The 15,025-nt window shown below is 54.3% G+C and overlaps 3 protein-coding genes and 1 non-coding gene across 4 annotated transcripts; 1 reads left to right on the top strand and 3 right to left on the bottom strand.

Moving 5' to 3' along the window:
• The first annotated feature begins 98 nt into the window (after positions 1 to 98).
• LOC148341009 (uncharacterized) lies at positions 99 to 4,539 on the top strand. The gene has a single exon (XM_088287401.1). It carries the CDS (start codon positions 564 to 566, stop codon positions 4,014 to 4,016), a length of 3,453 nt encoding a protein of 1,150 aa, XP_088143527.1. The 5' UTR covers positions 99 to 563; the 3' UTR covers positions 4,017 to 4,539.
• Positions 4,457 to 11,685, bottom strand: xpot (exportin, tRNA (nuclear export receptor for tRNAs)). Its single transcript, XM_088287402.1, has 25 exons — positions 11,575 to 11,685; positions 11,241 to 11,404; positions 11,050 to 11,132; positions 10,873 to 10,929; positions 10,729 to 10,798; positions 10,436 to 10,654; positions 9,822 to 10,006; positions 9,576 to 9,744; positions 9,010 to 9,246; positions 8,905 to 8,943; positions 8,765 to 8,827; positions 8,557 to 8,681; positions 8,340 to 8,484; positions 8,150 to 8,269; positions 7,606 to 7,700; positions 7,459 to 7,528; positions 7,132 to 7,370; positions 6,420 to 6,705; positions 5,865 to 6,054; positions 5,686 to 5,802; positions 5,509 to 5,624; positions 5,401 to 5,448; positions 5,266 to 5,337; positions 5,098 to 5,154; positions 4,457 to 4,813 (listed from the first exon to the last, which is right to left on the bottom strand). The coding sequence occupies exons 1-25, from the start codon at positions 11,603 to 11,605 to the stop codon at positions 4,787 to 4,789; spliced, it is 3,024 nt and encodes a 1,007-aa protein (XP_088143528.1). The 5' UTR covers positions 11,606 to 11,685; the 3' UTR covers positions 4,457 to 4,786.
• A 1,142-nt stretch (positions 11,686 to 12,827) lies between these two features.
• On the bottom strand, positions 12,828 to 14,955 carry rpl18a (ribosomal protein L18a). The gene is made up of 5 exons (XM_088281382.1): positions 14,810 to 14,955; positions 13,632 to 13,811; positions 13,315 to 13,444; positions 13,137 to 13,246; positions 12,828 to 12,964 (listed from the first exon to the last, which is right to left on the bottom strand). Exons 1-5 carry the CDS (start codon positions 14,825 to 14,827, stop codon positions 12,872 to 12,874), a joined length of 531 nt encoding a protein of 176 aa, XP_088137508.1. The 5' UTR covers positions 14,828 to 14,955; the 3' UTR covers positions 12,828 to 12,871.
• On the bottom strand, positions 13,879 to 14,011 carry LOC148341012 (small nucleolar RNA SNORA68). Its single transcript, XR_015842408.1, has one exon. It is a non-coding gene; the product is annotated as a small nucleolar RNA SNORA68 (small nucleolar RNA).
• Positions 14,956 to 15,025: the final 70 nt, after the last annotated feature.

A 15,025-nucleotide genomic window follows, 5' to 3' on the forward strand; every position in this document is an offset into this window, starting at 1 on the left:
GTCCAAATCGGACCTATCACGACAGACGATCAATTAACTGAAAAATGGCAACAAACGCAAAAAAGAATGCAGGCCGAGTGTCATTGTGAAAGGGGCCCAATAACGATGAACGGAGCACCCGCCAAATAAATGACAAATCAATCGAGCGGTCAACTAATGATGGGCGAACCGAACCAATCCGTTGCCAACGAACCCATCAACTGAGCAAGCAGCCTCTTGGCAGTTGACCAATCAATTGATTAATCACGCGACTCAATAAAGCGCCAAAACATGTCAACGGTGACCAACCACCGCCACGCTTCACTTTAAGTTGGTGACCATCAGCGGAGTGAGCAAGTGAGCCAACACTGCGTCAACTCGTGATTTCTTCACGCCATGTTCGAGTCTTCGCGACGCTCCGTTGACGTCACGGCTGCGAGCACTGTCGGCACAAACGCACCGACGCGTCGCCGTTTGAAGACGTCACAGACGCAAAAGACCCCACAGCGGCTGTCGGCAGCCTACCGGCTTCATTTGGGCTTTTTTTTTTTTCCAGCTTTTGGTTGGTCGTGAAGGCTGAAGTCATGCAGGACGGTGCGTGCCGCGTTCAAGCAGACGTGGTCTTCCCGATCGTGCGCGCGCACCTGGAGCGTCTGGCGGCGGCCCAATGGGTCCTGCTGGCGAACGGAACCGCCGACTCGGCCACGCAGGTCCTGCTGGCCGACTTGTGCGCGCGAGCGACGCACAAGCTGTGCGTGCACGCCGCCGCGCTGACGGCGTCTGAGCGCGCGCGCGGCCGGGCGACGTCGACTTCGGTGTCGGTGGTCGGCGGCCTGGCGTGCGTGATGGCGGCGGCGCTGGACGTCGCGATCCAGCCGAGCGTCAGCGCCCGCAAGCTGGACGTCGTGCTGGAGGAGGAGGTGCGCGCACGCGTCAAAGCCACCCTGGCGTCCCGTGCGGCCCCGCCCCTCTACGTGCCAGCCACCTTCACTGAGACGGAAGTTCTGGCCAAGATGGTTCTGCTGACGGGCGGAGTCCTAAAGGTCCACCTGAGCAAACGCGACAGCCGCAAAGAAGCACCCCAAACCCGGAACGCATGCACGTTGGAACTAAAAGAGACCGCCGAGGCCGTCAGACACATCCTCCGAAAGTGGAGCGACCCCAAACAGGAAGTGAAGAAAACAGCAGCGGAAATTGTGCGGATCATCGTCAAAGACCTCCACTATTCCGGCCCCACCGATGGGAGCCGCGATTTGGCGGCCGGTCCACACTTCAACCTGGCCCTCATCAAGGACCCTCTGACAAGCTTCTTCAGATGCCGCACAGATCCCGACCGCGGCGCAGAGTCTCCCCGCCAACGCAACTTCCTCTACTTTTGTCGAAGAAAGTTTGAAGAGCTCACGTGCGAGCTGGAGCAGATCCGATACCAGGGCACACTCGTGTGCCGAGACCAAGACCCTCCCACAGCGCATGACTCGCCGCTTAGCTTCCGAAAAACCCGCTCCCGAATCGAGGACATCTTCAAGGGGGCGGCGACGACGGACGATGAAAGCATGGACATGGACGGGCTCAGATTGGAAGCCGACAAGTTCTCGGTAGAACTGGTGGACAAAATGTATCGCTATGTCATCACTAAAAGGATTCCGGTCCAGTCCCCAGAGGTGTGGCGACGCCTTTCGCACCAACTGATCTTGGAAGTGGACCAAAAGAAAACGGACAATCTCCAGGTTCTGACAATGATTCTGGAAGATTCTGCCAAGAGCTTTGTGCAACAGCTGCTCCTCTGGCTCAAGCTGGAACCCGGTACCCGTCAGAACCATGCCGACGAGCTGTGTGGCTGCTTGAACGACATCCAGTCGCTTGTCACCAGAAGCACAGGCCCACAAAGTATTCCGGTGTGCCAGGACGACGCTTTGGCGCTCAAGAGTCCAGGCACAGACACCACTGGTGATTCCTGCCTCTTAAAAACGGTCTCCGCTGGGACCACAATTGAGGTAAAAAAAACAGAAGTCCATTTGCAAGAGAACATAGATGGCTCAGGGCCGAAGAATCTGTTATCCGATGCGATAGGTGACTCCTGCCTCTTGGAAAAGGCCTCCACTGGAACCAAAAATCCAGAAAACAAGCCAGAGCTTCGTTCACAGGAGAACTTGGATACATATGGAGCAGGGAACCCTCTTCCAGACGCCATTGGTGACTCTTCCGCATGGGACAAGGTCACCACTCTGGTTCCGACCAGAAGTCTTGAAAAGAAACCGGACACGGATGCCGGCGAGCCCAAAAACCTGTCCTCGGATGCTATTGGGGACTTTTGCCCTTTGGCAAAGGACTCCACCAGAACCTCAAGTCCAGAAAATAAGCCAGAGGTCCATTTACAGGAGGACATTGACATCCCCAGGCCCGAGAATCCAATCCTAGTTGTCAACGGTGACTCCTGCCCTTTGGAAAAGATCTCCACCAAAACCATACATCCAGAAATCTGTTCCAACGAGAACATGGGCAACTTCAGGTCTAAAAACACATCCCCAGAGACCATTGGCCATTTACGCTCCTTGAAAACGATATCGACTGTAACAACAATTCCAGACAACAAGGCCGAAGTGTGTAACTCTCCCAGGTCCGAAAACCTGGCCGTAGGCACCAAGGGTAATTCCGACCCTGTGGAAAAGGTCGCCACAGAAACGTTCAATTTGCCAGAAGACACAAACTCTCCAAGGTCCCAAAGTCTGGCCCAGAATACCATCGGTGACTCAAACCCCTTGGAAAAAGTCTCCGGCGGAACTCAATGGCCAGGAAGCAAACTAGAGGTCTGTACACAGGACATCATGGACGAAGCCGGGTTCAAAAGCCCCTTTCCAGACACCAAGAGTGACGCCAATCCCGTGGAAAAGGCCTCCATCAGAATCACAAGTCCAGAAAACAAACCAGAGTTCCGTTTGTGTGAGGACACAAACGTTTCCAGGTCCGATCGCCTGGCTTCAAACGCCAAGGGTGACTCCAACCGCGTGGAAAAGGTCTCCACCAGAACCACAAGTCCAGAAGATAACCCAGAAGTCTTTTTTCCGGAGGATGCGGACACCACCAGATCCAATTTTCCATCCCCAGAGACCGGTGGGAACTCCGGGACTGTGGCGCTCGCCCCCGTTCCAACAGGGCCAGAAGACAAGCAGAACTTGGACCTCCCCGAGCCAAAGAGTGCATCGCCACTTCATCCCGCTTCTGTCTGCTTCAGATCCACTGCACACTCGCCAGAGCCCAAAACTGATTGTTGCCCCTTGCGCCACTCACCAGAAGACCCCAGGATGAGTCCACACCTGGAGACGCAGGACTGCTGGCTTGCTCAGCTCAAGTCGGCATGCCAGGGGGACCCGAATGACACATGTCCAAAGACCCCGACCCCGTACATGAGGGCCAACTCCTGCCCATCGCCGCCCCATCTACTTTTGCTGCAGGAGGCGGAGATAAGCAGCAGCGGCGGGAGTCCAGACTACTTTGGAGACATTGAAGACATGCCCACGGACAAGATGGACAATTCGTGCCCACCACTTGACCCGGTCGCCGCCCGTCCGCAGACGCCTCCCCCAGAAGTGTCCGAATCTCCGTTCCGTCCCATGTGCACAGTTCATGAAGAGCTTCTGACTCTGGTGGACGTGGTCCTGGTCCAGCTGTTCGCAGACTTGCCTGACAACGTGGGCCGGCTGGTTCTGTCCCAAGACACTGTGGCCGCCGTCCACCGTCTGTCCAAGAGGATGACGGACGCGCTCCTGCTCCCCTGGACTAAGTTGGGTCCTTGCAAGCTGACCCGTGTGGTGAAGGACGTCATCCGGGAACTCAAGCGGGAGTTCGGGTCTTCCCGCAGGCTGGTGGACGTCTTCTTGTTTGATCCGGACACGTTTGACGACGTCCTCCTCAAGCTCTTCACGTCCAGGTTGGATAGTCCGCCTCGCAAGCAGGACGACGCCCAGCGCGGAGCTTCGGCCGTTGGCGCCTTCTTCTTCCGAGTCTTCTGCGTTCGCTCCAGAAACAGAGAAGAATAAATCGCAACCTTGTTTCTCAACGGCAGCTCAAAAAGTTTTGCGCTGCTGCTAAATGCTGAAAGAAAATATTCAATGACGACAAGAACGCAACCAAATGGAAAGTTGCTTTCATGTCCACCAACAAATTAAAAGGTCATCTTGTTTAAGTCCAATCAGCTTCATTATTTCGTCTTTTCACAGCAAAGTGACGACCCCAAGAACTTGAACCTTTTTTTTTTTTGCGCGCTGCCTATATAGTCTCGGTTTTGCATCCCAAATGTCACCAAGCGTGTCCCTGAAATCAACCAATACAAATAGCTCATCAACTCTCAACTTCTTTTTTTTTTTCCTTTTGTGAAATATTTTAACTCCTGAAGTCAACAGTTCTCTTCTTGTTCCACCACCGCTACTTTCTTTCACAAAAAATAAATAAGTGAAATGAAGACAATGTTTTCATGTGATTGCAATTTGTTTTTGTTTTTTTTTACTGACAAACAAGCTGACAATATCGAAGAAAAACAAAAGTGGTAACTCTTATCTTATTTACAACTGCTCGTCTATCCCTCCGTCTGTCCTTGAAGCCGAGATGTGGAGGAGGAGCCCAAGGTGGATGCCCGCCTCATTTGCATGAGCAGCACTTTTAAATAAAAATACTAATAAAAATGTCAGCCCTTTTGAGTTTTTGAGGAGAAATAAAAAAAAAAAAAAAAAAAAAATGTCTCGGCTCCCGCGAAGTTCAAGAGGTCGGCTCATCCAGTCACAGCCGTCAGCCGCCAGTGACCTTTGATCTGTTACAGCCTGGCTCGCTGGAAGAACGCCTGAAGAGAGAAACATCAAGATGTGTGAGGATGATCAAGATCTGAAGAAATTGTTTTCAAAAAAGGACACCAATGCCATTTTTTCACAAGCTTTGAAACTTTCCAAATCATTGCAATCAATTTCCTTTCCCCCTAACGTGACGATTTGTGCTTATTCACAGGAACCTTTTTTTTTTCCCGATTAGTTGTTTTGTTTTTTATTATTTGGGCAGCGTGGACGCACTCACACAAAAGTTAAATAAACCAAGTAAAATGACGGAGAAGAATTTGTGGCTCACATTTACCTTCAAGTAGGTCTTGAGGACTTTGGCATCGGGCTGCTGCAGGACGTGACAAAGCTCCTAACGAAGACACAAAGGGGGAAACGCGTCAAGACTCGAATCGCACGCGAGGTCATTCGGTCCGACCGAAACGCAACGGAAAGCTTCCCAGAACGAGGTGGGCCGTCTGACCTGCGCCACGTCCGGACACACGCGAAGCGACGGAAGGTAGTCTCGCTGCAGGAACTCCAACAGCTCCGGACCCTGACGAGCACGCGCACGTGTTAAAATGGCGGCCGAGCCAAGCGCCAAACAAATGGGCGGTACCTGCTGGCCGTAGATGGTCTTCAGCGTCACGGCGACCTCGAACAACGTCTGAAAGGTCACACCACAATCAGGACACGCACTCCAACAAACAGACGAGGGCACACGCACCAGCACGGTCTGAGCGTCCGACAGGTCAAAGGTCGGCTTGAGAGGAGCCAGGAAGCAGGCGGGAACGATGTGTTTGTACGTGAAGTCGCTGAAGCCCGACATGCCGGCCTCGCCCCCTGAAACACGCCACAGTCAACACGCGACTCAACGGACGGCGGCGGGCGCCAGCGGCCTCACCCCAAAGCTCGACGAGCCTGGCGAGAACGGCGAAGCACGTCTTCTGCGCGACGGGGTCGGGAAAGTCGACAGCTCCTTGGATGACGGTGAAGACCACCCGCTCCACGTTCTCCGCGCCTGAGGAGCGCAGCAAGTCAGCCTTTGGCGAGAAGCGGCGGCGGCGGACGGACGGGCCTCACCCTGGTTGGCCAGGACCTCGCTCATGGCGCTGCCGGCGACCGTGTGGATGAAGGAGAAGTAGCTCCTGCGCAACATCTGCTTCTCCAGGGCGGCCGCTTGGTCGTTGGCTTCGGCGGGCCGCGCCAGAGCCTCGAAGATGGCCAGCACCAGCGGCATGAACACCTGCTGGAGGAAGGGGGACACTTGCCGCTGCCGTGGCAACGGGGAGGGGGGGCGCATTAAGTACCTTGCTTGGGGGCCGAGCGTCATCTCACATCACATTCATGCTTCCGCTTTTTGATCAAAGGCGACACATGGACAAGTTTGTTACGTCCGTCGCTCGTTTGCTAAAAAAACCTTGAGCAGAATTAACAACATTTTTGCTCAGGTACGAGGATGTTTACCTCCTCTTTTGGATTTGGGACTCTTAACCAAAATGTCCATTTCAATCTGACAACATCTCTGTGTTCCCCACACATTTCTTGTTGTTGTTTTGTTTTTGTTTTTTTGGGGGGGGGGACGCTCCAGATTATTTGACGGAAGACGCACGAGCGACGGCGGTTTTTGTTTCCTACTTTGAACTTGGTGGTGATCTGGCTGATGAGCGGGATGAACTCCTGCAGGTCTTTGGCCTCGCAGTCCTTGAGCATGTGCTCGGAGGCGGTGGGGATGAAGGGCAGCACCTCCTCCTCCATGCAGATGATCATGCGGTGCAGGAAGGAGCGGACGCAGCTGCGCAGCGCCCCCCGCTGGACGGGGCAGCTCAGAGCCGGCAGGAAGGTGCGCAGGCAGTCCCGGTAGACTTCGGTGCAGCCGCACTGCTTCACCGTCTGCTTGTTACTGAATGCTTTGCTGGTGCGACTGCCGGGGGGAGGTGAGGAGAGCGCCCCGTTAACCCGACTGAGCGGAATTAGCGCGCCGGTCACAACGCAAAGACAGGACGCGACCGAGACGGAACCGGACAGGGCTCGGGACGGAGACGCCGTCGGCCAGTCGCGAGGAGAGGGCAAATGGCGGTCCACAAAGTCAAACGGGTTTCACCTCAGGTGCGTCGACTCAAGTGGGCAGCCGCCGCTTGAGTCCAAACACGTGTGGCGGAAGCCAAACTGTGGCAGCGTTTTGACTTTCCGGACCGACCTTTGGCGCGTCTCCTTAGAACGCCGCTGAGCTCAGAATTTCACGTGCGATGCTGCGGTGAGACATCTGTTCGGGGAGAGAGCACAAAGAGCCAGGCGGGCCCAGAAGACAAGCCGAGCGCCGAACGCCGAGCGCCGAGCGCCTCCTGACCTGACAAAGCCGACGGCGTGGCTGAGGCAGTCGGCGACGGCCGCCTGCGTCTCCTCGTCCGTCTCCAGAGGAAGTTTGTCCAGCAGCAGACGGAAGGCGTCGATGAGCGGCGCCAGCAGGCCGCGCATCAGCGCCCGCTTCCTCTCCACCGGACTCTCGCCGCTCACGATCAGCACGCCCGCCGCCTCGAACATGAACAGCTGGTCGTCGCTGGTCAGCGGCGCCGGGAAAGCCGCGTCCTGCGGACGGACGGCCAAAAGCACGAGACGGCTTAGGAACGCACGCGCTGGCCAAACGGCGGCGACAGAGACGCGCCGACCGACGTACGGGAGGAGCGAGCTCCAGGAGGTCCTGGATCCGGGTCAGGATGTCCTCAATAAACGACGTCATGTGTTTGCTGAAACGCACACCGACAAAAAACAAATCAGCAACCACCCGCCGCCGTCTCGCCGTCCTGAGCGCGAGCCGACTCACTGGAGAGTCTTGATGAAACGTGAGAAGAGGTAGGCCACGCGACTGCGAACTTTGGGACTGTTGTGTCTCAGTCCTCGTTGGTCCAGAAAAGCCATCTGCCACCACAAAAACACTTTCATGTCAAAGTGCACGAAAACAAAATCCTCATGAGCGTCGGCCAAAAACAAGAAAGGATTTTCACGGTTGAACCTGAAGCAGCTTCAAGAAGGTCGTCACTCCCTCTCTCGTCAATTGTTGTTTTGTTTCTTATTTTTTCCTCTCAAATTCGATGGACGATTCGGTCGATATTTGAAAGCGCGAGCCTCATTTTGACCTGACAAATATTTGCAAAGAGGGCAAATTCCCAGCGCGACCCGTTTGCTAAATTTCATCTGGATTCGGGCACTTTGATTTCTTTACTTTGCCACCAAATGTTTCGCTTCAAAATACAATCCGGTCGTTCTTCTATTTCGCTTTCGTCCGCAAATGTGGTTCACGTTTGCGTTTGCGAGACGCCTTGCGTAGGAAACGTCGAGTTGCGCAAAGCCCACGCCGCAAAACCTACCAAAACGTTGGGAATGTGCTGCGGCTCCACGATGAAGAATTTGTCGTATCGGACGACCGTCTCGAAGAATTCCAGAGACACTGACGTGTGCCGGTAGTCGCTTACGCCGCACGTCACCAACTGAAGGGCAAACAACGTGCAACAGGACGTCACGTGGCAAAGTGGCGTGCGTGCGTGCGTGCGCGCATACCGTCGTCATCATGTCCTGCAGCGCTCCCGTCTTGATGACGTCTCCCGAGAAGTGCGCCCCGTGCGAGGCGGGCAGAGCTTCTCCGAGCATGTACAGCAGCCGGATGGCCACCTCCACCTCCATGAAGGACGCGCTCTGCCATTTCCTGACACGCGCACACACAAGGCACGTCAGCGAGGTGCCGCGACCTCGCTCGGGAACGGGCGACGGCGCTCACCGCATGGTGCCGCCGAAGACTCGGCGGACAGACTCGAGGACCAGCTCGGGGGACACCTGGGCGAGCCGGTCCAGGAGCATCTTCAGCTGCTTCCTGTACTCCACAAACATGGCCTCGTCCTCACCCTGGTGCGCACGCACACACACACACGCACGCCGTCGCTGTCAGTGTGGCCCGCACGACGACATCAAGCCCTACGCCAACGCACCTCGTTGTCAAAGTTGTACTCGCCGTCGTACGTCAACTTCTTGATGACGGCCAGCATGATCGCCTGCTCGTGTGAGGACAATGCAACGTGACTGTAGCGCCATCGCACGCACGCACACACACACACACACACACACTGACCTCCATGTTGCTCTTCTGATCGTTGCTGAGCTCAGGCAGCTGTCAATCAAAGAGGAGCAAGATTAAGAGGATGAGCGCGGCACGGCGAGGTGCGTCGGCGCGCACCTGTTTGAGGACGTGCAGGTAGTCGTAGCAGAAGGCCACCACGTTGGCCGAGATGTCGTCGTCAGGGTGCACGAGGAGGCGCAGCACCAGCGCCACTTTGGCCTCCAGCGCGTCCAGCGCGGCGCCGGCATCGTCGGCGCCGCCCGCCTTGGCCAGTTTGGTCCAGCTCAGGACCAGACTCTGGCCCATCCCGTTGACCAGCCGAGAGAACTTGGCCAGGAAGTCCACGTCCTCCTCCTCCGCAAACGACGACGCGGCGACGTCAACAAGACAAAGACAAACATTCCTTCAAGTTAGCGAAGCATAAAATACATTTCTTTTTAAAATGCTCGTTTGTCCGTCGCGCTTCCACTTTTCAAAGTCACAAAACGACGACAAGAATGCAGCGACGGCGTGTTGATTTCCAAATTGTTGACTCCACGATTTGTCTAGTTTAAAGCAACCGGCGCCATGCGGGCCCTTGTATGAGGCGCAAAAAGCAATTTGACTTGAAGACAAATCGGAGCACGTTGCCTCATGAATTACAATTCAATTCCTTCTTTGGGAAAGTCAAACGCGAGGCAGACCTGCTCGACGTAGAAGAAGCCGGCCGACTGCAGGACCCGCGAGAGCGACTCCACCAGCTTGGTTTTGTCCACGGGGTCCATGCCCTTGTTGACCATCTCCAGCAGGCAGTCGCAGGCCTCCTCGCGCAGCTCCTCCACCGACATGTGGCTCAGCAGCAGGTCCACGAAGCTGCAGCCCAAGCGCACGTCAGCACGCCACACACACACACAAAAAAAACAAAGCACCGGTGGACGCCGGCGGCCGACCGTTGGTTGGCGATGAGGCCCAGGTCGATCCAGGACACGTAGGCGCCGACCACCTCCAGGCACTGGCAGGTGAGCTCGGGGTGGCTCCGCTGGTACGTGTGCAGGATCTGGAACCAGGACTCCACCAGGCTGGGGATGCACCGCTCCCGCATGGCGTCCTTGATCAACGTGTTGCGCCGCGCCTCCTGGACACACGCACGCGCGCCCCGTCAAGCGGACACAAAAACACTCGCCGGCCAGATGGAGGCCACGCCCTTTCGGGCAAAGGTCCGAGTTGCTGGTGGGCAGAACCAAAAAGAAAAGCACAACAAAGTTTTGGTGGCCACGACCTCCTTTTGCGGCGAACCCAAAAAAACAAATCAGCCTTTGACTGCTTTTGACGGCGGCGGTCATCGCTGCTGCCTTGACAGGAGACCACTTGATTGGAATGCCAAACGTTCGTATGTCAAATGATCGGAATGAATGCAAAAGCGCCGAAAGCGGCACAATGAACGGCCTGGAAGACGTTTGCGTTTGAGGGAATGAGTGCTTTGAGTTGCGAGCACGCTCACGGCGCAAATTCATCCGGTATCTCCGGGAGATTCCATTTGAGATGAGCGATGCGCGCGCAGTACCTCGGGCGCGTGCAGGACGTCCCTGTCGACGACCTCGCCATCGATGGCCATGAGTGTGCGCAGATAGATGTCGAGGCCGCGCGGGTCCAGGCCGACCAGCGCCAGCATGTCGAAGAAGAAGTCGGGCCACAGCGCCGGGTACTCGGCCACAAAGGTCAGCGCCAGCACCTGCGCCGCTTTGTTGCGCACGAACATTTTCTCGGGCTGCGCACTCAACAGCTGCGACCGAGAGAGAGAGCGCGGGCCAAGGTGAGCGGTCACCGCCGGCTTCGATGGCGAGCGCCGCAACTGACCTGAAACTGCAGCCACTTCATCAGCGTCTCTCGTATGAGCTGCCGCTGGCCGCTGCTCAGCCCGCCGTGTCTGTAACCACAGCATCAGTCCATCTTCGCTCAGCATGTGCACCGGCCCCGCCCTCTGCCCCGCCCCCTTCTCACCTGAACTTCACCTGATGCTCCAAAACTTGGAAGCAAAAGAACTTGATGTGATCGTCGCTGCAAACAACAGAAGGCAAACCAGCCAGGTCAACATGAGGCTTCACGTGCACGTGCGCACACAACTGACGACTGTCGCAAGAATGACACCCGCGCACATGCACGGCCTTCCCACCATACCTGTAGAGTCCTTTAGCCAGGGCCTGCGCGCACGCCTCCCAGGCATCGTGCGACTCCTTGAGCTGCTCGAAGTACGCCATTGCCTGACGGACAAGATCAACTTTCATATGAGATGGCCTAGCGTTCCACATTTGGGGCTGAGCCAGACCATTCATTGCAAGCGTGTGCGTGTGCTCGTGCTCGAGGCTGACCCTCTGGCGGTAGGGCGTGTCGGCATTGGGGTTGAGCCCCAGCAGGGCCTGCTCATCCATGGCGGCGGTGGATTGGCAGGCCATGGGCGGGCGGGTTAGCTTGCGTGCACGCGGGTGGGGGCTGCGCTGCTCTGCTGGGGCCGCCTCGCCTCGCCTCCTCTCATCTGCGAAAGAGACAACAACAAAGACAATGTGAAGTTGAAAAGGCCTTCGTGTGATGTGTTGACCTATCAATATGATAATCCTTTAGTTGTCAAGAAAAACTCTGGTGATCATTTATTAAAGAGATGCCTCAAAGCGAGGGAGGTAATAAGCTGATTGTGGGAAATGTTACCATTCACAGCACGGAAGTCAAAACCCTCCATAGCAAAAGTCCTCCATCCTCACTCGTGTTCCTCGAGGGCCGCTGTTGTGCACGTTTTCCATCTCTGCGTGCTGCAACACACTTGATGAAATGATCAGATCATCACCAAGGTGTGCACAAGTTAGATAACGATCATGATCATTTCAATCAGGTGTGTTACAACAAGGAGGGTGGAAAACCTGTAGGACAGCGGCCCTCGAAGAACAGGATTAAACACCACTGCTCTATGTCTAAGTAGGAAAAAAAAAAGATACGTTGGAAATCAGAAAATGACATTCTTAAACGCACTTCAACCAAGTCAAGTTTTCGGGGCAACATCAAGTTGGATTCTTTATGTGGTCGTGTTGTGACGTTTGCGAATCAGAAGACCTTTCTCGGACACCGTATCCGAGCAGGTTAGCAGTGTGCGTGTAGCTAACATGAGCTAGCATTATTAGGCGACAAACACACACGCACGCAGAAAGACACACGCACACACGGGAGCGCCGAACCGTCCTACTCCCGCTGAATAAATGATGGCCGTTATTTGTTTTTCCGCTCAGAAATCTCCGTCCAGTCGCGACGAAACTGACCTTATTTCACGTGCGTTTGTCCGTGCGGCGGCTCCTCTAAAGTCTTCAAATGTTGCTGAGTGCGCCGTACCTCTGCAACCGGGCGACGCGTCGCGTGCGTGTCTACCGCTTCACTTCCGGGTCACCGAGCCGGAAGACATTGTCTCTTCTTTGTTTGAGCTTGTCAGCGCATTGCCGCCCCCTACTGACGATACGCAGCATTTTTTATGCGGACGCATTGTACCAAATTTGCATATCCTCTTGTTAGTGTTTGTGATTATTCAATGTTCAAAAGCAGTTGAAAAAATTAAATGCATAAATATAAAACAAAAAATATATACAGTGTGTTTTGTCAAGTATTTATTTTGCTAATGTTCTGTAAACAGAAACTTGTAGGTTGGGTGACACATGGCGAGTCCGTCAGAGGATGCTGGAACGGACAAGACGAGAGCATCATGCCGTTTGATGGACTTTCACCATCTTCCATTTATCCACTCTTTACAAGGCACATGCAGTATGTAAAGTCAGATGATTGTAAATACTTTTAGTTTTCACAGTAGCAAGCACTGCTTATAGGCAGTAAATAGGTCTGTCTGTGCTAAAATAGCAGTAACTCACTATCCAGCCATTATTTGTTGTTGGAGGAAAAAGATGACAACAGACTGCTGAACGTTCCAAACCAGAACAACAATTTATTTGGATTTTGTCCAAAGCGTTTAGAAGAAGGTGTTTGGTCTCTTGGTGGTGAAGCGCGGTTTGTGCTGGCGGCGCAGGACCCGATGGGGCAGCGGAAACTTGATCTTGGAGTCCTGCGGCACCAAAGTCACATTGTGTCAGTGAACAAAAAACAAACGGCAATGAGCACTTGCGTGTCGTCAGCGCAAAGTCGATAAAAGGAAACCGGGTTTGTTTCTTTTCCATCTAGCGGCGGGATGCCTCCGAGAGAGCAACGTCGCCAACAAAAAGAAAACGGAGACTCACGTGGAACTGCTTGATGGCGGGCCTGCGACACTTGTTGGCAGCGATCACCTGGACCTTCATGATCTGGATGGAGTGGGCGCGGGCGCGATGCCGGGCGCCCATGTCACGGTCTGCCGAGAGGAAACGACAAATTAGTGGGCTGGCAAAATTGCGGTCCGGGTAACGGGTCACCACTCACAGCATTGGGTGACGGCCCCAGAGGTGGTGAGGTCTCGGTACTCGCGGTACATGTTGTGCGTGCCACTGCGAGAGTCGTAACGCAGCCAGATGCCAAAGTTCTTCACCTTCTGAGGCGTCTTCTCATGGACCTGCACGGACGGACGCACGCACAACTCTTTGTTCTTGACTGCCATTTACGAGCCGCGCAAGTAGATGGAAAATGTACTTGCATCATCTACATTTTTGGGGCAAGTGCGTTTTTGGACACATCTCTCCTCCTCGAGCGCCAGCGATCAAACTGGTTACCATGACGACGGCAGCAACAGCAATACATACCAGTCCACAGTAGACGGTCTCGCCGGACGCCTTCTTCATCTTTCTGAGTTGGGACACAAAGTACCAGAAGCGAGACTTGGCCACCACGTGGTTGGGGGCGAAGATGCGCATGCGGTACAATGGGGGGGTTGGGTTCTTGGGCGATGGCAGCAGACGCCCAATCACCTTGTACTCTCGCAGCTGCGCCCCAAAAAAGAACAGACCAACATGACGGTCACGTCTCGGCGTACGAGGGCACGCGGCGTTTGCGTGTGAGGCCTTGGTTTCACTTTCAAAGGCACGAAAGCGTCCAGGAAAGGCGACAAGGCTAATGTTGCTGTGCGCACGCCAATTTAGGTCATACCACTGACGCGCGTGTGACCCTTGAGTTTGGCTGCAAACGCTTCACTTCTCAAAACACATTTCATTTGATTGACAAGCTACACAAAGAAAAAATGTTTCGTATACACATGGGAATTTTGTTTAATTGGCAGTAAACTAAAAAGGCTCATTCGGTCAAAAGTGATTAATTCACAACAAATTATCGTAATCTGTTGATACATCGCGATCAGCGATGTATAGTGACCAGAAAAACAATTAAATCAACATGAGACAATGCAAATGCTGGACAATTAAATGATTGCTTTGCTCATTTTTATACATTTACACAAAGAAAAACAATTAAATGCACTGTGAGAAAGCTCGATTTGACTTGAAGTTGAACTTTTGAGAGGTTTGCCGGTACGAAGAAAAAGGGAGCAAATATTCTCTCAAACAGCGGAGAGAATTAACACTTTCTTGGGAGTGGAAAGCAGCGACAGTTGCGCCACTGTGAGACACATTTTGGATCAGGAAAACAAAAACTTTACGTTCCCTCGGCGCTCCGTTTTCATCCCAAAAGCAAAATGAGAATTTTGTAAAGCAAAAGCGAGGAGCGAGTTGCCATCGTGGCCGCCAGCGATCAGCACAAGCAGAACGTCGTCGCGGTCGCGGCTCGGTCGTCCACATGGTGCCGCCGACCGACGCCATGTTGCGAGCGAACACCGCCACCGTGAAAAAGACGAGAAAGGTCCCCAAGACCGCAACGTTCGAGTGACCCGATTGGACGAATAAGACGCGCTTTTGCTTCCACATCAACATTGCGGCGGGAGTGACACGCGCGGGCGGCAGCTGAGATGAAAAGCCACATTTTTACGTACAGTGCCGGACGCCTTCATGTTGTCTCGCTCAGAGCCGCAGGAAAAGAGGAAGTGACGTAACAGCAGTTCGTTCGTCTACACGGCGGGGGGAGGCGGGACTTCCGCTACAACGATGCCGAGAAACGGCCATCAAAAACACGATGACGTCGTCGGCAAGCAAGCGAGCGGCATTAAAAAATATATAAAGGAAAAAGAAACTGATGTTTACATACAACA

This window comes from Idiotropiscis lumnitzeri, chromosome 2, assembly GCF_059441095.1.
Source record: "Idiotropiscis lumnitzeri isolate Australia: NSW breed Sydney's pygmy pipehorse chromosome 2, RoL_Ilum_1.0, whole genome shotgun sequence".
NCBI lineage: Eukaryota > Metazoa > Chordata > Actinopteri > Syngnathiformes > Syngnathidae > Idiotropiscis > Idiotropiscis lumnitzeri.